Raw genomic sequence first — 25591 nt, 5'->3', positions numbered from 1 at the left:
AACGTCCTGGTCAGTCCATCGGCAAGTTTCTGTAACAGCCATATTGCCGATGTACGATTAAAGTGGAAATGTCCGTTTGGGGAAATTGAGGATCTTGAGGAATCTGCGGGAGAGTAGGATTGGAGTTGCCCAGATTGAGGCTGTCGGTTACCAGATTAGGAGCACTAATTGCGGAAAAAGGCATCATTACTGCAGGGAAATTTCGGAGCATTAATGATTTCATACTCCGAAATTGGGGGGCATGTGTTGACACCGTTTTTGGGTACGTGTCTATGATCGGTAAAGTATGGATCGGTAAGATGAGATGGTGGTACCTGATCTGCAGGGTGAGTTGCCGATGGAGGTAATTGCCGATAGAAGGACGGGTGAACATGGCTAAGTCTATAGGTGACGATGTGTCTGTGCCGATAGCTACGACAAGGGAGTCTGCCGATGATATGGGATAAGAGTCCGGAAGTTGCCGATCGATTTATGGAAGAGTTCCAGTTTGTCACGGGGGGATAGCTTTATGTTTTCCTTAGTTGTTTAAATCGTTTTGTATACGGATTCTGTGTAATTTGGAATTCGAGTTCTGGTCGTGTCTGGTTGTAGCTCTTTAAGCAGGGTATAAATATAGACCCTAGGGCTTTGTAATGAGACATCTATCAATCAATCAAACACAAGTTTTTACTCATATTCCAGCATCTACTTTTTCGACGACTTCGTCATACCTTTTCCTTTTCATTACGAGTTCTTAGGAATTTGTCGACTTAAGCTCGGCGTGTTCTCAAGTTCCGCGTGAGTGCCTCTTAGCCGTGACATCCGGGCGCATCGCTGTTGTCAGGACTAAAGTATTCGAGTTACCACCCTTGCCGATAGTAAGGTCAAATCGGCTGGCACGCCTTAACGTTTGAATCGAGTATTAGCCCTTTGTGTTTGCAGATTAGCTTTTGCACCAACATCTTCTTCTTCTCCTTGTCTAACTCCTTGCGTTTCTGGTGGAAGACACTCCGCCTCGTCTTCCTTTACCAGGAGCCTCGACGCCCTAAAATCAATGCTCCCCTGTGTGGAAACACCCAGACATTAGGAAAAGATGATAGGGGATGAATAGAGGTGAAACTCGAGAGAGGTAGCTCGAGGCACTAACAAGGTTTACGTGGCCTTCCTCGGATATCATAGGAATGAGGTTCATGCTCTCAACCGAGAAAGCATCAGAAATGTCCCCTTTGACCTTCGAGACGATAACACCTCCTTCGACATCCTACTCCTCTCGAGGTCCTCGGGGGCCACCTCTGACCCCATCACATTGAACCACAGCGGGTGAGCCATCAAAGGGAGCACCCGTCAATGATGTATAGCAGAGACGATGATGTCCGCCGTTTAACCTTCCTCACGGAGCCTCCTCATGGCATCGAGGAGGGGCCACAGTCGAGGTTGATGCTCCACGACCATGCATGTTGACACTTCTAACGTCGTTACCAAATGTAGATTAACTAATCTTGATAACGGCGCCAAAATGGTAACCACCTCTCATGCCACTCAAGCCAAGTTGTCATCCCCAACATGGCAGAGAGACGCGGTATTGAAATATGCAAATGCTCCTCTAATAATTATATGAATGTGTATCTGCAAGCGCACAGATAATACTGATGTAGCATTTTAACCGGAAAGTATTCCAGGTATCGTTATTTATATTTTTACCACTAGGAAGGGAATGCTAAGGAATAAATGAGGAATATGAGTATCATTGCATGTGTAATGATAAGCTATCATCTATCTCTCTCAATACAGGGTAAGTGGCACATAAAATATAGATAATGAATGAATAGTGACAAAAGATAAATACACTGATCAGCATAAACAGCCACATAAAATAATGATAAGCACCTCAACAGATATTTACACTACTAGAAAACCCCCCATGTAGCCACGTTTTATTTGTAACCCACATTAAAAGCGTCTCTACGTTGGCACATAAAGATGTTATTTGACACAATTCAAGAACGCATCAAAGTGTCACGATACTTAACACACTTTCAATGTTAAGGGATATTTAAACACATTTTTAACACACTATTAAAATCATATTAAAAATACACGAAATTAGAAACGCTTTTAACCGTCAGTAACATCTACACACGTTGTAAAGCGCATCTCAAAATCATCAATTGACACATAAAGATGCTTTCTGACATACAACTAAAAACGTATAAAATTGACACATAGTTAAACATGCTTTCAACCGTGAGTAGCATGAAGACATGTTGTAAAGTGTATCAAATAATCATTGTTAGGTGTGTAGAGATGTTTTTTGTACGATACAAAAATATGTCTAGTTCATACGAAATTAGATACGCTTTTAAGATTACTAGCTGGTAGAGACATTTTAATTTCTATTAGAAATTTGTTCTTAACCATGTAGAGACGATTTTTGATGTGAAATTGAAAACGTGTAACCTACTGAGAGGGCTTAAAGCTAACTTGGCATATTGTTTACCAGAGTTGATATGGCGTATCTTTCACTCGAGCTGACATTTAATAAATTATTCGTGGCTAAAATAGTATAAACATTAATTGTGTTTTGTTTTCTTTCTGTTAAAAATACTAGTGAAATCGCTAATGTTTGGCATACATGTTTGATAGAGTACGCATTTAATAATAATAATAATAAATATAAAAATGGGTCACACACTTGAATTGGGAAAAATATGGTCACTCACTTGATAATTAAAAATAGAAAAAAATGCCAGATTTGGTCACACACTTATAACAATAATAAATAGGAAAAAATGTTGGATTATAGACTCGATCTAAGCATTAAAGGAATAAGACCAGCATGTCTTACCATTGCGCATTTAACTTTGTATGATAGGATTAATTCTTTTATTTGTTTATTATACATGTAGCTTTTCCATAATAGCACAGTAACATTCGTAGGAGCCATGTAAGAAAAGAAAAGAGGTGGCATGAAGTAGATTGGCTTTTCCAGAATAGCATGCTTGGATTCGAATTTCATCACGTAACAGGCTTGGATTCATCAAATTCCATCATAAGGGTTTGATATTGCTACCTCAATGGTGACTAACAATTGCACGCAACACATTAAGAATATGACTGAAGTGCACAAAACATGACACAAGAAAGATATTGAATGAAGTTTCTGCTGAACCAAGAGTGTTGATGCTACCTAATGAAAACTAGCATCTCCTAAACACACTTTGTCAACTTGAAAAGTAAAAACAGGGTCGAGGTGTAGAGCTGATACTCATCATATACTAGTAAGCTGAAATAATTAGGCACACATGTAAGCAATGATTACAAAAGGTCAAGCCTATCCGTTGCTCTAGAAATTCAACATTGAATTGCTGCTATTGTTTAACTTATAACCAGGACAGAGCAAGGAACAATTAAATAAGCCATGTTACAGGTCTCTTGGATTACACTATTTAATCAAAGGGAAAATTGGCTACTGGACATGCAAAGTGGTGACCATTGCTGGAAGACACTTTTTCATGTAACACTCACCACCAAAACAGTTGCCATTTGTAAACCATATGGCCAACAACTATGAAATTTTAACAGCAACAAAATACGATAGTTATCTACAAATCATCTAATACTCACTTCCATAGAAAATCTCGTTAAGGGCACGAAATCATGTCCACCAGCAAATCATGGCTGTTAAGGTTGCTGGTGGACATGATTTCATGTCCTTAACGAGATTTTCTATGGAAGTGAGTATTAGATGATTTGTAGATAACTATCATATCTTGTTGCTGTTAAAATTTCATAGCCATTGGCCTTATGGTTTACAAATGGCAACTGTTTTGGTGGTGAGTGTTACATGAAAAAGTGTCTTCCAGCAAATGCGTGCCACTTTGCATGTCCGGTAGCCAAATGTCCCATAATCAAATAGGAAAATTTGTATGCTAAAGAGAAATAATCCAATAAGTTTGACACCTACTCAAAGTAATATAGACTAGTTCATTCTCATGCAGAGCAAGAAAAAACCCACAATGTTTATCTATAGCATCAGAAGACTGAAAAAACCAAGCCTTGTCTAACTTTCTTCATCTGCGGAGAGTTCTACACCCATGTCAAAATTATCTCAAGGGCTAACTCTCACCACAATGTTCCATGGTTCAGATTTTGGGTCCTCGACATAAAACAATTGCTGAACTTGTGATGAAAATACAAAAGGATCATCCTCTAATTTATCACCGGTGTGTATTTCCGTAAAAAATTCACATGACTGTATCCAAACTCATATTGTCGCAATCCAGCTTTATGATGAACATCATACCATTCACATTTGAAAAGCACTACCTTGTAGTTTGCATATGACAATTCAACTATATCTGATAATCTGCCAAAATAATTAACCCCATCATCAGCAATGTTAACCACACCGCTGTTTTGTGTCAACCGTGCAGCCTCACGACTCAAAGTGTGGAACCTAAAACCATTAATAATGTAACCACTATATGTCACACCACATCTGTATGGTTTTGCAGCCAAAGCTCGGACCTTTGTCCTGATGCCTGTTCCGTCACCTAAGATAACCTGTATATAAGGGAAAAACTTATGTACATTACTTCTATTAGTCCCTTGCCGAATTTGCAGCAATTTTAGATGTACAAACCTTTTGCTCCAACCAGTCAGGAAAGTGTTGATCCATCAAATTTTGAATGCAGGAAGGTGTCAGGTTAGTTGAGGGACACAATAATTTGCTTTTCTCCTCATCCAAGAATTCTCTACAACAATAGCATCAATGTCATGTCGTCAAGTCATTGCACGTGGATCATCTCGAATCATTCATGTTTTCAACCATCTTAATATATGTGGGCAAGAAGTAGAAAAACTTATGTGCTTTGAGGAGCCTATGTGTAACAGGCTCATAGTGGTGTGAGTGGTAACCTAATTGATAGTGTTGTGAGCAGATCCATGAAATCATCCTTTATGTGTATATGCACCGGTTGGACTGCACCTCTCTTTCATATTTTACAATTTGTTTAATGAATTTTAGCTTATCCCGTATAGTTGGCATCATCTGGTTACATTGATTCATTCTCCTTTATTTCAGGCTATCTGAACCAATAGGAACTCTAGAGCCACAGATATGAATGCTAATTTGAAATTCAAGCGGATGAAAAGTGCTATACTAGAGCATTTTCCTTTAACTTATTTGCATAACATTTTAACCTTTAGTGTTATTGCATTATGGGTTCTACCTTCGTCTCTGAACCAACAAGAGGAAGCTCATTATCCAAGAGGCAGAGAATACTTATTTTGTGAGCTGTTTAAGAGAACCAAATAGCAGAGTGCTCTACTCACTAGCATTGTCATACAACAATTTTTATTTTTTCTCTACCAAAATTATAAACGCGCCTGCGAAAATCTTCAAGTTCATCACAATGCCGCAGCACGTATCGATGAGCCTGAACAAGAACCTTCTTATCAAGGTTGATGCCAGTACACTTTCCAATAGGTTCACCAGCAGTATCAAACAAGTAAAAGTCTGTTATTTCATTAGAGGATTTCTAGATGGCCTTGTAAAACGGGTAGTTCCTCCTATAAATCTAGAACAAAAGGTTAAGCACTCCTCCATGCGATATCCTTCAACAATTGATCCTTCTGGGTGAGCTCTATTCTTCACAAGTGCCTTTAGCTTAACAAAATATCTGAAGACAATAATTGACACATGCAAGTTAAAACTAAATTATTGATGATCATAGTGCAAATTAAAGTTGATTACATACCTCTCCATGGGGTACATCCACCTATACTGAACCGGACCACCTAGTTTAACTTCTTCTACCAAGTGCACTATCAAATGCACACTTACAGTAAAGAATGATGGTAGGAAATTTCTCTCCATATCACAAAGTGTCATCACAATACTCTCTTGAAGTTGCTCCAGTTCAGCCACATCTATGACCTTGGAGCACAACTTCTTGAAGAAGTTAGATAACCGAACAACTATTTTCATGACATCCTTGCTAGGGTAACAAGATTGCAGCGCCACTGGAAGAATGTCATGTAGTAAAACATGATTGTCATGACTCTTTAGTCCACTCAATGTATAGTCTTTCATGTTCACACACCTAGATATGTTTGATGCATACCCATCTGGGGTCCTAAGGTTTTGGATTACTAAGCAAAGAATCTCTTTTGATCTTTAGACATGGTAAAAGGTGCATCAGGAATTATTTGCTTTCCTTGATCATCTACAATAGGATGTAGATCCCATCGAATCCCAAGTTCAACTAAATCTAGTCGTGCATTAAGGTCATCCTTTGTTTTATGAGAAATATCCAATAAAGTGGCAATAAAGTTGTCACACACATTTTTCTCTAAGTGCATTTACATCTGTATTGTGTCTTAATTTGTTTTGTTCCCAATATGGCAGTTGAAAGAAAATTGACCTCTTTTTCAACCAATCTTCTGGCTTCTTCTCCACCTTACCACCACCCCCATCTGATTCCTTCTTTTGTCCCTGTCTTGTACGCTTGCATTTCTGATCACTTTCAACTTCCACTTTCTTGTTCTTGCCTTTCTTGTTGACTGTCTTTGATGTGCTCCCCCTTTTCCCTAACACAAACTCTTTGCCTTCCAAAATTTTGAAAATAGTAGTTCCACTCATTTTTTCAGGTGCAAGTCTAGTCTCTACGGAGCCATCAAACTGCAACCTTTGCCTCCGGTATTTGTGATTTATCGGCAGCCATCAACGATGACCCATATAGCACATCGTTTTACCTTTCTTTAGGTGAATGATTTTGGAGCTGGACCACAAGAAGGACATGCATATCTACCGCCTGTGCTCCAACCATATAGGTAAGCTAATGCAGGAAAATCATTTATAGTCCAGAATAATGCAGCTTGAAGAGTAAATTTCTTTTTCGAAGAGGCATCAGGTCTTTCACCTACTCCCGCCCACAAAAGTAAGAGTTCATCAATAAGGGGCTGCAAATATACATCTACATCATTACCTGGAGACTTTGGTCCAGGGATGATCATTGACATAATTAAAGATGTTTGCTTCATGCAGATCCAAGGTGGAAGGTTGTAAGGAACAAGCATTACTGGCCATGTACTGTGCTTTAAATTCTTATTCCCAAAAGGGTTAAATCCATCACTAGCCAGACCAAGACGTATATTACGAGGATCTTCTGCAAAGTCAGGATTTCTATCATTAAAGTCCTTCCAAGCATCACCATCTGCTGGGTGACGTAGTTTTTCCTCCTTTGTACGACCATCATCATGCCAACGCATGTCATCTGAAGTTTTGGTGGTTGAAAATAACCTTTGGATCCGGGGAATCAATGGAAAGTAACGCAACACTTTGGCTGGTTTCCTTTTCCCCTTAGGTTTACCTACAAAAGCATTTGTATCCTTCTTATTAGCTTTCCAACGAGAGCTCTCACACACATGACAAAAATCTTGTTTGGCAAAATCACCTCGAAAAAGAATGCAATCATTGGGGCAAGCATGGATTCTCATATAATCAAGACCTAAGTCACTGATGATTTTCTTTGCTTCATAGTATGTCTTGGGTAGATTAGCTCCAGGAATAGAAGATATTATTTCCAGTAGTGTTGTAAATGATTCTTGTGACCAACCATATAAGCACTTCACGTGATATAAGTGGACCAAAAATGACAGTCTAGAATATTTACACCCAGAAAATATACCTGCATCTGCATCCTTCAATAAGCTTGCATATATATTCTGTATTTCCAGTAGTGTTGTAAATGATTCTTGTGACCAACCATATAAGCACTTCACGTGATATAAGTGGACCAAAAATGACAGTCTAGAATATTTACAGCCAGAAAATATACCTGCATCTGCATCCTTCAATAAGCTTGCATATATATTCAGTTGCCTCCCCAAAGCATCACCTTCCATTGGATTCACATGATCCTCAGTGCCATTATGTTCCACATCTACAGATCCAGACTGAATATCATCTTCTTCGACACTAGACATACTTGCAATCCTTCCAAATGCAGCATGCAAGAGTTCTTGCATTCCATCAGATCCTCTATCCTGGTGATCTCGTATTGGACCCGAAGTAGTCAAATTTCCAGCAATATTTGGTACATCAGCAAGTGCAATTAATGGCCTGGCATATTTTTCACCATGGTGAACCCATGTAGTATAACCTTTAATAATACCATCACATCTCAGATGTGTCCTGACCTCATTACAACTGTGGTTGTATCTATTTTTGCAGTTTATGCATGGACAAAGTATCTCGCTGTCTGGTGGAAGGTTCTGGTAAGCAAAAGCTAAAAACTGCTCAACACCATTTTTATATGTTGTCTCCAATCTTGATTCTTTCATCCAACTTCAATCCATCAATCTTTATATGATGACCTATTAAAGTTGAATAAAACGGGTAAGCTTTTATTGTATTTGTCACGTGGATGAATATTGAATGAAGGTGCAATCCAAATATCAACAGAAATTTAGTCCTAAGCCAATAGAGATTGATGAATTACTAACAAGCACACAACAACAGGCCCTATTGCTACCATGCACATAAACCCACTTTCCAATCTACTGAATATTAGATTGATTTAAGCATAAACATCCACATGTCTGCATCCTAATTCCTAAATTGGGCACCACAAAGTCAATAGAATGGAGGCACAACACCAAATGGCCTACATGAGTACATATGCACACCGCACATATGCACAATCTAATTTTAAATTAAGCAGTCCAGTATATGACAAAAGGCCTGCATAAGTACCAATACGGCAATAGCAAATGGCAAATGTATCCACAATTGAATATCCATAAAATAATTAATAAGGAACTAACAAGAGGAAACGAAGGATATAGTACAAATCAATATCTGTAAGCCTGAGGATGGGCTGAGAGTTGACGAGGTCCAGCAAGGAAGCACGGCGGTGGGGACTAGAAGTCGAAGGAGGGTTGTGTGATGCAGGCACTTGGATTCAGATTACAGCACAGGTATGGCAATGGAGATTCGCAGTTCGAGGCTTGAAGCAGGAGCCACAAGAGGAGCGATGACTTCACAGTCGTGAAGAGCGGCGGCCGGCACCAGGGTACGGCGGCGGCCTGGCTGCCTGCCCTCCTGGGTGTGGCGGCGGCCTGGCCCCCAGGTGCGGCGGCGGACTGCCCCAGGCACGACGGCGTCGTACGGCTTGGGAGCAGCGGCGGTCGCCAGGCAGAGTGCATGCGTGACGGCGGTGTGCCTGACTGCCTGTCCGGGAGGGCCGTATCCAATTCACTTGGGCCATTCGATCATGAAAGCCATAGTTAATTTGTGGAGGATAAAACTTAAAAAATTAAAAATTAAATTGCAGCTCGATAGTATACACGCACGACTTTAGGAAGCAAGAAAATAAGTGTTGATCTACTTAGGAAACAGGAAAAAAACCAAAGGACTTAGGCCTTGTTTAGTTCCCAAAAAATTTTGCAAAATTTTTTAATTCCCTGTAACATCGAATCTTTAGACGCATGCATAGAGTATTAAATATAGATAAAAATAAAAACTAATTACACAGTTTGGTCGAAATTAACGAGACAAATCTTTTGAGCCTAGTTAGTCCATGATTGGATTATATTTGTCAAATACAAACGAAAGTGCTACAGTGTCGATTTTCTAAAAAATTTTGGAACTAAACAAGGCCTAGAATGGAAAAAATAAAATAACAGTAAATCATGAATGAACAAAAAATAAGAATTTAAAAAATTAATACGCACCACACAAGGGTCGAACTTGCATCCCTCTGCCCAAAAGGCGAACTGCAGACCAGCTAGGCTACATGGTTGTTATTGTCTTGGAGGGCAACTACTTAATATATTTCTATATTAATTTATTTAGTGTAAAAAGGCACCATTTGCTCCACAAGGTATGTCGTGGCCCACCTGACATACCTTGTGGGTCCGTCCCTAGGCACGGTAGAGCCCGACAAGCCGTCGGGCCGTGCCGCCCTAGTCCTCCGTGGCTGGTCACCGGCTCAGGTACGACCTCTCGGCCCGCTTTCCATGCGGGGGCCAGAAAAGCATGGCAATGAAGTGTTCAATGATATTGTTGGCAAGGAGTTTAAAGCACGTGGATACTATGATGATAAGTACTGGAGTCAAGTACAAGTTTCTCAAGGTTTAACTTTTGTTACTCAATCTGAGGAAGAAAGAATGTACCAAGAGAAAATAAATGCATTGGAAAATAAGATGGAATGCATGAGTGGTGCCATGAAGTACTGGGTACTTTTATGTCAAAAAAGTATCCAGAAGACGATATGATAAAGGCAATGGGAGCGGCTTTACAAGATAAAGTAAGCTTATGTTGAACCATGCCCCCCTCTCTCCCTTTGAATAAGAGCTAATTTTTTTAACCTTGTTGGTTCAAAATTTTCAGGCAGGTGACAATTATGACCATGAGTGTACTGATGATGACATCTCTGAAAATTATGTTTCCATACATACTGATGGCATCCATGAAGACTCAGATGCTGATGTGAACTCTCCAACAAATGAAGTGCAGGTGTACCTACTTTGTCATTAGCTATAATAACATTAACGTTCTTGCTAATGTCTTGTAAAACATGGTTTAGGCCAACCAGCAGCAACAATCTGTCTATGGAAGTCCTAAACAAACTGAAGTCCATACATCAACACCACATGAGAAAACAACTTCAAAGGTATGCTACAAAGGCCTACTCGATTATTGATGCACATGCCAAAAATCTAGAAATATATCTGTTGTTACCAACAACATCAAGCTACATTTATTTTGGATCCCTTGCATAGCTTTCCCTATCTTGTTTTATGTTACTAGCTCTGTAGTTTCAGTAGTCAGTTCCAGCTCTTTTACGTTCCTTGTTAGCATCTTGGATTGCTCCCTGATTTATATGCCTGTAATGTTTTTTTATATAAACTAGCCAACTACACAGGTATTTGTTATTCGTGTCACTCTAATTTTACAAGCTTGTATGCATAAAAAAATGAATGAACTTGTACTGTCATACTAAAACAAGAGCTTATAGACAAGAGTAGTATCATTTTGTGGTAAGTTACGAGCATGTGGTAGGTTCGAGGGTACTCATTTGTCACTACTGTGCAACTTATATTAAGCATCAGTGGTGTTGACATAAATTCATTGGCCTTGGCAGTAATTTGCATAAGCACATATAAATTATTTGCCTTCTATTCTAAATCTTAATTAGCATACACCTTTGTCTATGGTACTATAAATTCTCTGAACTATATCATTTTACATGTATGCTGCACAAGCTTGATCCATTCCTATCTGCAGATGGCTTAGGTTCTCATCTCTCATTGTGTAGATTTCTAGTTGACTCATGTAGGGAAAATCATTCTTGATACATGATTCGGTCTACTGTTTGCTTAATTCAATGCCTCTAATATTTATATTTTCTTTTTCCATATTAACTTAGCTAAACTATGCTTACAGGAGGCACAACCTAACGGAAATGTAATCATGAATTTATCATGTGATCCCATATTGCACAACATGGTATGTCCAAGCCAATAATGTAATATTGTTTCATTTGAAATATAATGGCTGAAACTGAATAAGTGATGCTATGTTTTGTTGCTTTAAATCATTTCTATTATAGAGAACTCGAAGGACAAAGCCTCCAGCATGAGCATACCAGAATCAGTATGTGCTTTTGTTTGTCTTATTTCTTTTCAAATCACATTGGTTACCTTTTCAAAGATCATATGGTCATGTTTTATAATTTGTAGAGACAAGAGGAAGTCTATCTTATTTCACTAATAAACAAAGGCAGAGTTGTAGCCAAAGGTAGGTTAGTGACTACTGATAGCCGAAGAGAGATTTTAGGAACAAAGCTTGGAACAGAATTCTGGGGAGTTTATGTTAAAGGCCTTGAGAATATTGAGCGTGGCAATATTGGAGATGAGGAGATACCTAGACAATTTGATCAGATTCGTACAGTAATTGATGCTATTGGCTATGTTATTGCTTGGCCAAGTACACATGTAAGTTTGTTTTTTATTTCATTTCAAATAGTACATGTGGCTGCATCATCTTCAAATTGAGTTATTCATCTAACACATGCTCCATTGTAGGTGAAGAAAGCTAGAAGTTCATCTCGTACTCGCAACAAGTTGGTATCTGCAGCACGGGGACAGAGCTAGATGGGAAGCATAATAGAAATTCCAAAGTGAACAAGATAGATTTTAGTTAAAAGATATTTAAATAGTATTTGTATGATATTGCCACTTTGTCTATGCTTCTTTGTGAACACAATTGATTGTTTTGTGATGGACATGTTGGCTATCGATTTAGTCAGATTCTTGATGTTTTGTCAAGGGCGAATGTAATACATTGATGGTTTACTTTTCAATTTAATCATGGAGAATAGAAAATAAAATAAAATAAAAACATATTCTAATTTCTACATTCATCTTGATGCACTATATATATAAATGAAAATATCTTGTTGGGATGTAATAAATCGTTACAATATAACGTGTCTATACTTCTACACACAAAATATAGATATATGTATGAAATCGTTTCTGCATGTCTTAATACAAGCTATGACATTACTAAACAACGTAACGATATATGTAGATATGCAATAAAATCATGGTGCAATATTGTTTCTACTTTTGTTAACACACGATTAGACACTATTATAAAACGTCTCATCTGCCACGTCACCTCTCCACATCAGCTGCCTTGTCATCTCTCCACGTCAGTTGCCACGTCACTCTCCACGTCAGTTGCCACATCACCTACAATATCATCTCTATACCCCTTAATGCACAATAATGTGTCACTACAAAATGTGACATATGTAGTAGACACGAATTATGAATGTATCTACAATATTGTCTCTATATTTTTTTCACACATGACGAAATGTTACTATACGACGTAAGTATACTATTAGACACACTTTATATGTGCATCTATAAAAGCATATCAATATACTTAGACATGCATCTAACGTGTCTATGAAACGTCTATTCATCTAATATATACGCTTATGAAAATTGTATATACGGAGCCTGACATTGTCCATACGAAGACGCTTCTAACACGTTTTATGCCTATATTCCTATAGAGACAAATTAAAGCGTGTCTATTGTCTAAAAAAGCTTAGCTACAGGGGGGGTTTACTAGTAGTGCTAGCAAGTCATTAGCATGGAATTAGGACGAACTACAAGAATATTTCCTAAGTCATTCTAACTATACAATCTTAGCATATTATGATTAGTGCAACTATACATGGCCGTCATGGCTAGATAAAAGGTTCATTCATGTGTAGTGAGTATTACTAAGGAAGATGAAGAACAGAGTAATCACTTCCCCATAATAGTACTACTCAGCCTGCCCTATAAACGGGAGGAGGACTATAGAGGATTCAATAGGACTGTCACTCCCGTGATCTACCTCATGTTTTGGAATATAGGGTACAATCGTAGATAAATACGGTATAGGCACCATGCCTACACAATATCTATCATTTACCCATGGTACCCATGGACAAGCCATCATTGGATGAACTTTATACGATCCTAAACATGGATAAAACTCAGATCTAACTAGGCCAAGTATATAAGCATAATTGACTATGAACAATATAAATGAGAACATAAGCAAATAGAATAAAGTCATAATCAATATAATGAAAGAGACCAAAGTCATATTCATAATAATGAAGAACAATGATGAACAATGAAGAACTAGAGAGAGAATTACCCAGAATCCTCTTGACAGTCCGAAAACCAATCGAAGATTGACTCCTTCTAGTTCTCCTATGTAGCTATGCTAAACTAGAAATCTAGTTGATGTGGTGGCTCTAGGCTTTATCAGGGGCTTCTCCTCTTGAGATGAATATGAATAATGAATTTTTGGCTCTCTCTAGGGGGGCAGGGGCCTTGCTTATATAGCCTCCTCAAATGAACGTCAGTTGTTAGATCAAACCGACCTTAATTTTGTGGTTTAGATTGATACTCAAGGTTGGTGGAGCAAGATCCATGAGGGGGATCCTGGTTGGCCAGGGGGCCAGGGCAGCCGCCCCACCCCTTAGGGCGGGCACCCTAGGGTTGGCGCCCCTCGGCTTCCCGCTTCTTCCCGCCTCTTCTGGAGTCTTCTAGATTGTAGAAAATTGCACGGTTGGTTATTATCTCTATGTAATCATGACATGTGGGCTTTTACTTCATATTTCCTGATACCCCCCTGTAGAAATAGACTTTCACCAAAACTTGTGGAATTATGTCAGTATAAACCCTTATTCTAGCTATTAGTTGCATATAGATCCTTTTCCATGATTAGTTGATGGTTAAAATTGATACTTAAGGACCATCAACAACTCCCCCAAGCTTACCTTTTGCTCATCCCTAAGCAAACATAAACTCAGTGGTGGATTAGGAGTTGCTGCAATGCTTTCACGCCTTAAAGGTACACAAGCTTTCAAATAAGATCTCATCTCTGAGTTAGAGCAAACAATTAAGATTTAAAACTTACTCATTTTACCTTTCACCATGGGGCTTGTAACCGTCACCTATGTCTTGAGCAGTTGAAGGATAGAACGGTCAAGTCAAGCGCCATGTTTCCTGCTCTTTGATCAACTGCAATTCTGGAGTTTTTGTAGATTTTCAAATAAAACTTAGAGATTCCTTATATGACACTCTAAATTCTCTCCTTTGTGGTATTTTTAGATCCTCACCAAGGCATTGATGGTGTATGTCTTTCTCTCAAGGTATGTGGTATTTATGGTATGAGGCATAGTAACATTGCCTTCTCTCTCACCCTACTTCTAATGAGGCTTTTGCTATCTGGAGCTCATAGGTGGGAGATAGAGTATACATATTTACAAGACATTTATTGCAAGTCAAACTACAAATCCATAGGAACAAGTCATAAAGTCAAATCATGATGTGCATGTGTGGCGAATGAATGGTGATGATGGTGGTAGTGATGAAACAGTGGTGAAAGTTTTCTTTTGCTCTTCTAAAGGATACATACCTTTCTTGCACTTGTAGCTTTCTGAAGGAACTGAGATGCTCGATTATTTATTTTTTCTCACTCAGGTGAGTCTCTTGTACCCCTAATTCTACTGTCGGACACTTGTCCATTTTTACCTCTTGTCTCACACTTTTTCTTTTCTGAGGTTGGCGGGCAGTTGCACCTTTTTATTTCCTCGTATTTCTCTCTTTTTTTTCCAAGTACTCATCCTTCTTGAGCAACAAAGCAAGTGGTAGTAAAAAAATAAGACTGGAGCATTTATTTCATAGGGAATTACTAGAATATATTTTTTTAGTGAATCTCGAGATGGAAATGAGTGGATGTGCAAGTGAATCTTGATTCAAATAGCATGACTACCTCCTGAGGGTCTGCACAGCTTGACCACACTCAATGCTCATAAATAGTAAAATGTAAATGTGTGGTTTCTTGGTCTAGTAAACATGTATGGAAGGATGTGGTAGGGTTTTCAACTCTCATCATACAGGAACTCATCATGCAATATTTTTAAAGGTTTTCAAACAATAAATTCTCTAGAATTCTAGTATTTCTAGGAACAGACAAACAACAGGTCAAACCTTTCCATATCATATCGGTCAACAACTTAGACTTTAGATTAGGTACTCTTCCCACAAGTTTAGGGTTAGAGCAAATTTCAAATCATAAAGTTATGCCTAAACTGGAGAGAGAGTTCGAATTTGAAAACTAGGTACTTGAAAGGAATTATGGCATAGCAACTATTCATCATATCCATGTTAAGAGTTTATCATTGAGGTTCATTTTAGCATAGGTACTTTGTTTTATTCTCTCCTAATAGCAAACTTCTAAACTAAGCAAAGATATATATAAACAGGAAAATATTTATTGGGTTTCTAAGATTATGCATCTTTTTATTTTAGCAGAGTGCAGGCATAAAGATTGATAAAAATACTTAATTGAGTACATGGGGGTTCTTCCCCCAAGCTGGATTTTGACGTAATTTCTTCTGATGTAACTGGCAGGTAGCAGAGGTGTACTCATCTATTGGAGTGACTGTCGAGACAGCACTCGGATAGCGTGTAGGATGTCCTCTGATAGCTGTTCTCCTTTGATCCTTGAATTTTATGGTGCTCAAATAGACAAGAAAGCTTGTGGAACTGATTAAGTGTTAGTCATAAATTCTATTTCTAGCCTTGATCATGTCAAGCTTCCTTTAATAAGTGTTATCTTTCTAGCAGGATCATAAACTCAATATTTTATATTTTTATTTTATAAAACAAAAACATATTTATTTTATTTTTATGCCACCACAACGATATATACCTATGGGTTTTAAGCCACGAGTGTATTCACATGGGGCTTAGCATTTTTAAACAATTTCTTATTTTCTCTTTAAGATAGCGTAAACAAGATTATACTATTTACGGAAAGTAAATAATTAACAGGAAAGGGATAACTACCAAGTGTTACCTCTTGGCACGGTGTTCGGTGGTTTAAGTCCTCCGAACGGGACTTTATGCCCTTAGTTGTCCTAGGGCTTGTAGGATGGTGTAGCTGGCGCCTCCGGCTGTGCCTCCTCTTCAGCTATGATCTCTTTCTCCTCCCATACTTGTGTTGTGCGTTATTTATCTCTGTATCTTGACACTTCTCTTTCATAGTCTGCCCATTCGTCCTTGGTGTTCTATTTCTTCTGGTTGCGGTAGTGACGTCTTCTTCTTGTCCTGTTCTGCTTAGATCCATCAACAATATAGTTATCATTAAAGTGACAATGTACCTTCTCGGAGGGGAAGTGTAGGTGCACTTCTCCTATCCTGATGTAGATGATAGCTTTAGTAGTACTTAGGAATGGTCTTCTAAGGATGGTAGGTGGATCATAATCATCTTCTCCCATGTCAATGACTAAGAAGTCTGTCGAGATGAAGTGGTCATCGATCTGGACGGGGACATCTTTTGCTATACCTTCGACAATTCAGTATGTCTGTTCTACCATCTGGAGTTGGATGTATGTTGGATATAGAGTCATTGTTCCATACAGAAACTCATAGGTCAATTTCGCCATAATGTTGACGCTTGATCTGGTATCACAGACTGCCTTCTAAAAGGAGCATATGTTGATTGTACATTCAATTGTTGGGACACCAGGGTCGTCCTTCTTGATAAAATGAGGGGATTTGAGCTAGTGATCTTGATCATAGTGAATTGCAGTGACCATCTTGGCTGATTTTGTCCATACTTGCTCCTTATTCTTGTTTTGCGTGTTCCTCCTATTGGTCCTCTTTCTTGGCTCGTATTGGGGTTGTTCTGGAAACTGTGAGGTTTGATTCTTGAAAGAAAAATGTCTCCTTCTTCCTCTTGACGATGAAACTGATTTTGGTAGGGCTAGCGTAAATGACAGCTCCAGCAGTGTTCAGAAATGGTCTCCCCAGGATGATGGGTGACCTCTCATCAACACCGGTCTCTATTACTACGAAGTCTGCTGGGACGTATAAGGTACCAATTCTGACACACATATTCTTTAGGATTCCTCGTGGGTAGCACAGTGTCCGATCTACAAGCTGCAAACACATAGTTGTATCTGATAAAGGATAAGTAAAGAATTTTTCATAGATTACTCTGGGCATGATGTTGATGCTTACACTAAAGTCGCACAGTGCTTCATGGAAGTCCATGCTACCAAAGGAGATTGGGATGACTGGGCATCCGAGATCTCCTTTCTTGATTGGTAGAGATTCATCATACCACCCTCCTGCAGGGTTGCTCCAATAGGTACATGTTGATGCAAAAGTGAATCTGCAAACACAAAGGGCTAATACCAGATCCGATATCCAAGACGTGCTAGTCGATTTTACCTGTTAATTGACAAGGGTGGTAACTTGAGCACTTTGGTCCCGACAACAGCGATGCGCCCGGAAGTCATGACCAAGAGGTACTCACACGGAACTCGAGGATCGCCGAAGGTCACACTGAAGCGATGCATCTTGTCGAATCGATGAGAACTCATAAAAAGAAAATATGCAAAATTGACAAAGTCGCAAAAAAATAAGTAGATACAAATAGGAGTAAAATTGGCTTGATATTGATTGATTCTGATATCTTTACATTGTCCCTCGGTCTATATTTATACCCTAATCCGAAGAAACATAACTAAACACGACTAGGACACCGAGTCTATTTTCATAAAAGAAAAAATGTGACTCTTACATGGGTCATATTCTAAGAAATACAAAAAAGGAAAACAACACCTATCTTATTTTGTGTCCGCTTCAATCACGATGAAATCTTCATTGGCTTCTGCTCTATCGGCATACCTTTCGTCATCATTCGCTTCATCGGTAGTAGTCTTCAAATCTTCTTTCATCGACATCGATGATGCACCATCATAGGCTTTATCAGCAATAATCTTTAGATTGTGATCGGCAATGATATCTCCAATATTGTCAACACCGCCTCTGTGTCTAAGTCAAAAGACAACCTTCCCACCGATCTCCACCACCCATCGACAACAGTCTCCATCAGTTGATCTTCATCGGCACTAGTATAATACTTCTACCGATTAGTCCATTCTGATTGTCTTGACATATGCCAAAAATAGTGTCAACACATGCCCCCCAATTTTGGAGTATAAAATTATTAATGCTTTGAAATGTACTCCAGATAACAATTGCCTTCATATAATTATCTTCCTCACGACAAAATCTATTACCGAATCCAATTTAATCTAGCCCTAATTCTCATGCCTCAGTAAATATCGCACAACATCCAACCATCCCTGTTCTGATACCATATAAGGGCGGCAACCCATCGACAAGATTCTAACACCATACCATGATTTCCTCTGAATCATGATTGCTTGCCATCAAATCACCCACATGATCCCTTGATTATCGTGCAAACAGTTACCATATCCATCTGAACAACCTCGACTTTTATGCACGTGGTAGATAGATAAGTCAGAATGCCCCTGCTCCGTTTAGCCTATAAATGCATCTCCCCAAGATGCCTCTCTTCTACCTTCACATTCCAATCTTCAAAAACCTATTCTCTCCGATGGCGATCTTGACGAACAACCATGTGACCTCAACCGGTAAGAACTTTCTCCAGCGGTGGCCTCAAGTCTCCAGCTGCGTCTAACTCCCGCTCGAAACAATGGCGATCAACTTCAACGTCCCTACAGTTAGTCTCGTATTCACCTCTTTTTACTGCAGTTCTTTCTTCTCTTGTAAGTTCATACACTTAAGGGTTTTCCTTTTCTTTTCCTCCATCCTTTTGATCTTCCAAACTTAGGAACTGAGCAACAAGTTAGGCATCCCAACCGACCAACCACACATCCAATGCCTGGGTCCGATGGGTGATCCAAACCCAACCGATTTGATTAACGCACAAACTAATAGAATCCGCTTTAGGACTCGAAATTTCTCCCTAGATCTGTGGAAGACACCTTTCGATCTTGGCCGAAAACCACCAAGGGGTGGAAAGACTGGTACCTAAGAGTCATCAGGTCGATGGAAGTATATTGGGCAGAGAGGAAGCTAGACCAATGCGTCAGGCTGTAGATCGTCGATATGCAGAAGAATGAATGGATGATGATAGTGGCTGCTTACTTTTGGTCAGACACCACCAATACTTTCATGTTTGGACATGGCCCAGCCACCCCCACTCTTGCCGATGTACACATGCTCACAGGCCTAGATATCTCATCTGCCGATGACCCCCTTGTTTACAACAGAAGGGCCGAGTACAAAGTGAATACTCGCAACATCGGCAGTTGGATAGGGTACATCCAGGAATACAAGAAGACCAGGTCGGTTGGCCAGAGGGAACATGCCATATTCCTAAATATGTGGCAAGAAAAAATTATCTTTTATGGCCGATCGGTAGGGCCAACCTATGTTTACCTTGCGGCAGCCGAGTTGCTGGCCAATGGTGTCAAATTCCCCCTTGGTCGATACCTTCTGCGTTCCACCTATCACCTCTTACACCAAGTGTCGGAGAAACATCTACTTGGTGAACCCATCAGCAATCTAGGGGGGGCCGTGGTGGTTTGTCAACATGTGGCTGAATGCCCATATGCACAAACGCTTGCAATGGGACTTTTTCGCTCAGTAGTTTCTACGGGATATTGCCGAAGATTATGAGCTTGAGGACAAAGAATCGGCAACGTGCCCGCTCCTCAATTTTGGCAAGGCAATAAGAGTACTCCCTGGGACAAAAGCCAATGAAGACTAGATCAGTAGGTTTTTCCAACCTTTTACAACGGTCTCTCTTGCGAGCATCGGGCCTAGATGCCCTATATCAAAGTAGAATCCAGATTCCCTCTCCTCTTCAATCTTGCCGATGAGGATCTGAACAAGAATAATGACCTTATGATGGCTATTATCACTCCCTAGGCGATTCCAGTGAATAAATTTAGTAGTGGGAAGAATACTTGCATCACTTATGAATTCTACAACCCATCGGCGGTAGCACGTCAATTAGCCTTCGGCCAGCTGCCGATCAAACTCTGCTATGCCGATGTAATCAAGCCAAGAGAAGCAATCACCAGCGGACTAGACTAGGATAAGGTGGTTCAACTTCCCCCCGATGTCGACACTTCAGACATTGACCTATCAACCTAGGTGCCAACTTCCTTCATCACTGAGTCATACAAGTCATGGTGGCAAGAATGGAGGAGTCAATTATTCCAAGCGTCTGCCCACACGTATCGGCATCTAATCGACCCTTAGCACATCATCCCCAATGACGCGGTAAGTTTCTTTCAACACTAGTCCTTTCTTTACCTTTAATTTCATTGACAACTAACTTTTCTATTGACAGGTCGATGATCCACTACCAACCATGAGCAAAAGTGGGAAACCTATCGACCTTCTTCGATCTCACCGATCAGCTATAATGCTCCCACTTTGGCTGCTTTGACTCATCGGGGAGCCCGCTTCAAGAAGATCACCACCAAGCGTTCAAAGGTCACTCCATCAGCCACTGCTGCAACCCTAGTGAAAGCATTCAAGGTAACAACCCCGTTTATTTTCATTTATGCCGATTTCAAATTGTACTGACACTATTTTTCAAGGCATCACAACTGCAACCGGGTCATCATCGACAACCCCTCCTGCATTGGATACTACTATCCCTGACAAGCCTTCTGAGGTAGTCTCTTAAGTTTATACTTAACTTGCCAAAAATTATGTCTTACAATCATTTTGCAGCAACAAACTGATGCATGGGCAGGAGTCCCAGATGTTCAACCAACAAGTGCCGATGCCCCCCAGCCAACAGTCGTCAAAGCTCAAACCAAGCGAAAGGATCCAACAGGCACCAAGGTGAAAGCCCTAGTTTGGTTTTGGACAATTGATGAAACCCTAGTACTAACATCTATACTAAGTGTGTGTAGACTTAATGAGGTTGGTACATTCCAAGTGATGGAGCAAGTGATGATCATGGTGATGATGGTGATGACCACGAGAAGATCAAGTGCTCAACTTGGAAAAGAAGAAAGAGAAAAACAAAACCCTATGGAAATCAAGGCAAAGGTATTGCTTAGGGTTTTGGTTTTGGTGATCAAGACACCATAGAGGGTGTGATCACATTTAGGATAGATAGCCATACTATAAAGAGGGGAATTCTTTGGCTAAGCGGTTATCGAGTGCCACTAGGTGTCATTGTTCATGTGCATGCATTTAGAACCTAGTGAGCTAACTTAACTCCTTCAAAGAAAATGATTGTGAAAATGCTAACACACATGCACTTGTTGGTACACACTTGGTGGTGTTAGCACACTTTGAGATGGAGGTTGAGGTTGAAGGGTAGAGAGGGGTTTGGGTTCCTCTCTCCCTCCCGCCAAGCTTGCTCGGCGGGATTCGGCGTTTTTGAGAAAATGAAGTGCATATTTTCTATTGTGTCGGTGGGAAATTTGGGGAAGTCACGGGAACAGACGCAGTGCGCAGAGGCAATGGACGCTAGCCCTTAGGGTCCGATGTGCTGTCAGTGCTTGGCCCTATTAGGGTTGAGCACCGGACGCACTGCACCGGACGCAGGGTGTTCCCTGTTCTTGCGTCCGGTGTGGCCTATCTTCATCAGAGGGTTTTCTTACTAGGAGACGCTCAGGGTGCGTCCTGTGGTGTGAGTCTGGTGTGCAGGCTGTTTGCAACCCTCTCTGTGCATGAGTCTGGTGAGCACCGGATCGAGTCTGGTGAGGTCGCGCGTTTGCAGACCTCTCTACGCATGAGACTCGGAGGGTTTAAAATTCCTACCACAGCCAAATACTCATGCTTACTAGATTAGGAAAACCTCCACTTATATTTCAACCTATAAGCATTGAGGGTAGTTAAGCTGTGTAGACCCTAAGGAACTAGTCATGCAGTTAAAGTCAATATTATGTGCTCTCGATCCATTGATCTTAGCTACTTCTATCCTCAGAAGTATGCAACCACTTACATCCATCACATTCACTATATGCTACTTCTGTTCCTAGAAGTACCACCCACATATACGCACTACACTCTATGTTGTTTCTATCATAGAGACATGCACTTATGCTGCTCCTACCCTGGGAGTACGCATTCACCCATCCACATTCCACATCCACTGAGAAAATGTTCTACTCCTACATTGGGGGAAGACACCCAAAAATATTCATTGCCATTATGTCTTATTCTACTTATCCAATAAAGCTCTAGTTATTTCAGTAGGTACTCCCTATTTCTATTAGTGCATTAAAAGGGTTGGTTGATCTAAAAAAATGAAATGAAAATAAAAAAATAAAAGAGAGAGAAAAGAAAAGACAGAGGACAAAAGTCCCGATGCAAAAGAAAGAAAGACAACCAAATCCTTGTTCTCAGATTAGGGAGGTATGTTATCCCCAAGGAGCAATTGTAGAATAAGATATTCACCATTAGTTATCACCCCTCATAACCACTTTCATTCTAATCATACACTTCATTCACTTCACTGACATGCACATATGACTTGATTGTATAATTAGTCTCTTTGGACCCATGGTTTAATTATGCAATACATGCAAGTAGGTTTGAATTGTCTTTCCCACCTATGAGCTCCACATAAGCCAATTAGAAGTAGGGTGAGAGACAGAAGGCAACTATGTTTTAGTGATACTAATACCACATATTCTGAGAGTAGAGAGAAGGCATACTCACTTGCCTTAGAGAGGATCCAAAAATACCACATATGAGAGACTAGAAAGGGTCATACAAGGAAACTCAGAGTTTTATTTGAAAATCTTGCAAAACTCCAGAATAATAGTTGATCAAAGAGCAAGTAGCATAGTGCTCAACTTAACTGTTCTGGCTTTCAACTGCCCAAAACCTAAGTGATAGCTATAAGCCCCATGGTGAAAGGCAAAATGGGTGAGTCTTGAGTTAGAATACTTCACTCTAATCCGGAGGGGAGTCCTCGTTTGAATGCTTGTGTACTTATGAGGCGTGAAAGCATTGTAGCAACTCCTGATCCATCACTGAGTCTAAATTTGCTCAGGGATGAGCAAAAGGTAAGTTTGGGGGAGTTTGTTGATGGTAGTTAACTCCTATTTTTAACTGTCAACATAACTTTTATATCTGCAAAGAGATGCTCACCAACATAGGTTTAGAGGTTTGAACTAACAAATTCCACAAGTTTGGGTGCATCTGTGTTTTGTAGGGGTTACACAGGAAAAGAGCTAAAGGCAAACTAATCATTGAATAAAAGTATCTCAAATGATGAATTGGACTGCAAGATTACAACGGGCTCGTCGAGACAATTGAAATCCATGTATCATTTGCCCTATTTGGAGTATTGGGTGAAGGAATATGAATTTCACAAGAAAATAAACTTTTGTGGAGTCAAGAAGGTTCGAGAAGATACCAGAACGAACGAGAAGGCAAGGCAAATGGCCATTGGGGATGGGCGCCCGCCCCACCCCCGTAGGCGGCTGCCTGGCCATAGGAGCCTATCAGGCTCCGGCTTGAGGATTCCTGATCCACTGCCTTTGAGGGTTTATCTTAAGCACACGTTTAAGTCAATTTGATCCGAAGGCTTTGGTTTCTCCTAGGGGGTGGAAAGATTAGTACCACATCGCTAGTTCAAGGTAGAGGAGGGGTCAGATACCCCCTATAAATATAAGCCTGACCCCCTGGAAGAGAATCATTATGAGTTGTAGAGGCATCCCTCGAATGCATGACCTCTCCTCTATAGAGAATTAGGGCTAGACATTCCAACATAGAAGATTAGTTCTAGACGGGAGTTAGGGAGAGCGGAGCTACGCTCCAGTTCTGGAGGAGTCTTCTTTAGAGTTTTGGTATGTCTTCATATCTCATCTTTGTAAGACTTATGCTTTAATATGTTATCTTCTCTATTTACTTTATGCCTATTTATGATTAGTGTAGTTGTTATATCTTGGCATGGGATATCTGTTCGTATTGAGTGCTCTAGTTATATATGGTAATTAGAGTAGTAAACGCTAGTGTAGACATGGTGTCTAGGCTATAGTTTACCTAAGGTTACGCTCAATCCCATGGATAGTTGTGGTAGCCCCAGGGGTGACAGCCCTGTCATGCCTTTGTATTCCACCATGTTCGGATTGATGTTTCATAGAGCTTTTGGTAGCCTTCCCCCGACTACTTTCTTCCCGGTCTTATTCAAGAGTCACAAAGGACCTGCTGTTCCAAAGTGCCATTGTGTGACTGCTATATCTTTTCATATTCTGTTACCTTAGAACCTAAGTAATAGAGAAGTACAAAGGAACCTTGATCTTCCCCATTGTCCTCCCAGTATGTCTATCTATACATTTATCATTGAATTCTCTTATATGTGTCTAATTGATCTATGTTATAGTATACCATTTACCCCTACTTTAGTTGATACTCTAAGTTAGTAGATATAGGATTGTGAATTATTTAATTCTTAACCCTGCTTTGCTGTGGTAAAATATAAATAACAATACCTAGAATATTCCCGGTAAAATGCTACGATGATGTTCTGTGCGCTTGCGGAATCTTTCATAATTCTTTTTGCACTAACAAATGTCATTAAGCATTTCGAGCGGTGTTGCTGGGGATTAGGCTTTTTGTCTATTCTTAGTAATGACGTTAAGAAATGCCAACAGTCTCCCACAGAAACTCGACACTAGTACCTCTGTTCATGGTGTTGACGGTCGATAATGTCAACTTTTATTAGAACTTTAAACCCGAAGGAGAACATGAAAACACACTAGTCTAGGGTTTAAACTGACAATTTCCATGTGTTTTGCATAATCTGTATTTTTCCAGGGTCTATTTCCAGAAAAGCTGAAAAGAGGGATTCAAGCGCATATTTACCACAATACTTATCCACCACAAAAAATATCACGAACGCGACGGGGGAAGACTCTGGAAGACACCGAAAGAAACCAGGGGCCAGAGGCCGCCAGGTGGGGCTGGCCGGCCCCACCATGGCGCTGGCCGGCGCCCCAACTCTAGGGTTTTGGCCCCCGTTTTGGAAGCTTCCTCCACCGCCTCCAAGGAGTCATCTTGGCCCTTGGTTAAGTCGGTTTGATCCTACAACGCACGTTGATCCCATCGGGCTATAAATAGAGGTGTAGACCCCCTTCCTAGAGGCATCAAGTCATTTGGAGATCCATTCATCAAGAGCCTTCTCTATTTCATC

At 40.1% G+C, this 25591-nt stretch overlaps 3 protein-coding genes across 9 annotated transcripts; 2 read left to right on the top strand and 1 right to left on the bottom strand.

The window, feature by feature from the left end:
- LOC110430009 lies at positions 5319–9249 on the bottom strand. 7 transcript variants are annotated; one of them, XM_021446824.1, is made up of 4 exons: positions 8833–9249; positions 6695–8358; positions 5739–6598; positions 5319–5660 (listed from the first exon to the last, which is right to left on the bottom strand). In XM_021446824.1, the coding sequence occupies exon 2, from the start codon at positions 8323–8325 to the stop codon at positions 6742–6744; it is 1584 nt and encodes a 527-aa protein (XP_021302499.1). In that variant the 5' UTR covers positions 8326–8358; positions 8833–9249; the 3' UTR covers positions 5319–5660; positions 5739–6598; positions 6695–6741. The 7 variants fall into 7 exon arrangements, with proteins under 7 accessions (XP_021302499.1, XP_021302502.1, XP_021302503.1 ...); XM_021446827.1 differs by having other exon boundaries at positions 5739–7352; positions 7437–8358; XM_021446828.1 differs by having other exon boundaries at positions 5739–7352; positions 7671–8358.
- Positions 10022–11281, top strand: LOC8061275. The gene is made up of 4 exons (XM_021448108.1): positions 10022–10117; positions 10376–10501; positions 10572–10658; positions 11273–11281. The coding sequence occupies exons 1-4, from the start codon at positions 10022–10024 to the stop codon at positions 11279–11281; spliced, it is 318 nt and encodes a 105-aa protein (XP_021303783.1).
- LOC110430032 lies at positions 11610–12148 on the top strand. The gene is made up of 3 exons (XM_021446879.1): positions 11610–11641; positions 11728–11982; positions 12073–12148. The coding sequence occupies exons 1-3, from the start codon at positions 11624–11626 to the stop codon at positions 12139–12141; spliced, it is 342 nt and encodes a 113-aa protein (XP_021302554.1). The 5' UTR covers positions 11610–11623; the 3' UTR covers positions 12142–12148.

This window comes from Sorghum bicolor, chromosome 9 (assembly GCF_000003195.3).
Source record: "Sorghum bicolor cultivar BTx623 chromosome 9, Sorghum_bicolor_NCBIv3, whole genome shotgun sequence".
NCBI classification, from domain to species: Eukaryota; Viridiplantae; Streptophyta; class Magnoliopsida; order Poales; family Poaceae; genus Sorghum; species Sorghum bicolor.
Note: the sequence above shows the minus strand (reverse complement) of the source record. Positions and strands in the feature narration are given on the sequence as shown.

Excerpts from the sequence above, each read along its gene's own strand:
- LOC8061275 (XM_021448108.1), top strand. The coding sequence starts at position 10,022 with ATGGCAATGAAGTGTTCAATGATATTGTTGGCAAGGAGTTTAAAGCAC. Across the intron at positions 10,118-10,375 it reads TCAAGTACAAGTTTCTCAAG|GCAGGTGACAATTATGACCA; the intron begins GTTTAACTTTTG and ends CAAAATTTTCAG. Across the intron at positions 10,502-10,571 it reads CTCCAACAAATGAAGTGCAG|GCCAACCAGCAGCAACAATC; the intron begins GTGTACCTACTT and ends AACATGGTTTAG.
- LOC110430032 (XM_021446879.1), top strand. Across the intron at positions 11,983-12,072 it reads TTGCTTGGCCAAGTACACAT|GTGAAGAAAGCTAGAAGTTC; the intron begins GTAAGTTTGTTT and ends GCTCCATTGTAG.
- LOC110430009 (XM_021446823.1), bottom strand. The coding sequence starts at position 8,325 with ATGAAAGAATCAAGATTGGAGACAACATATAAAAATGGTGTTGAGCAG.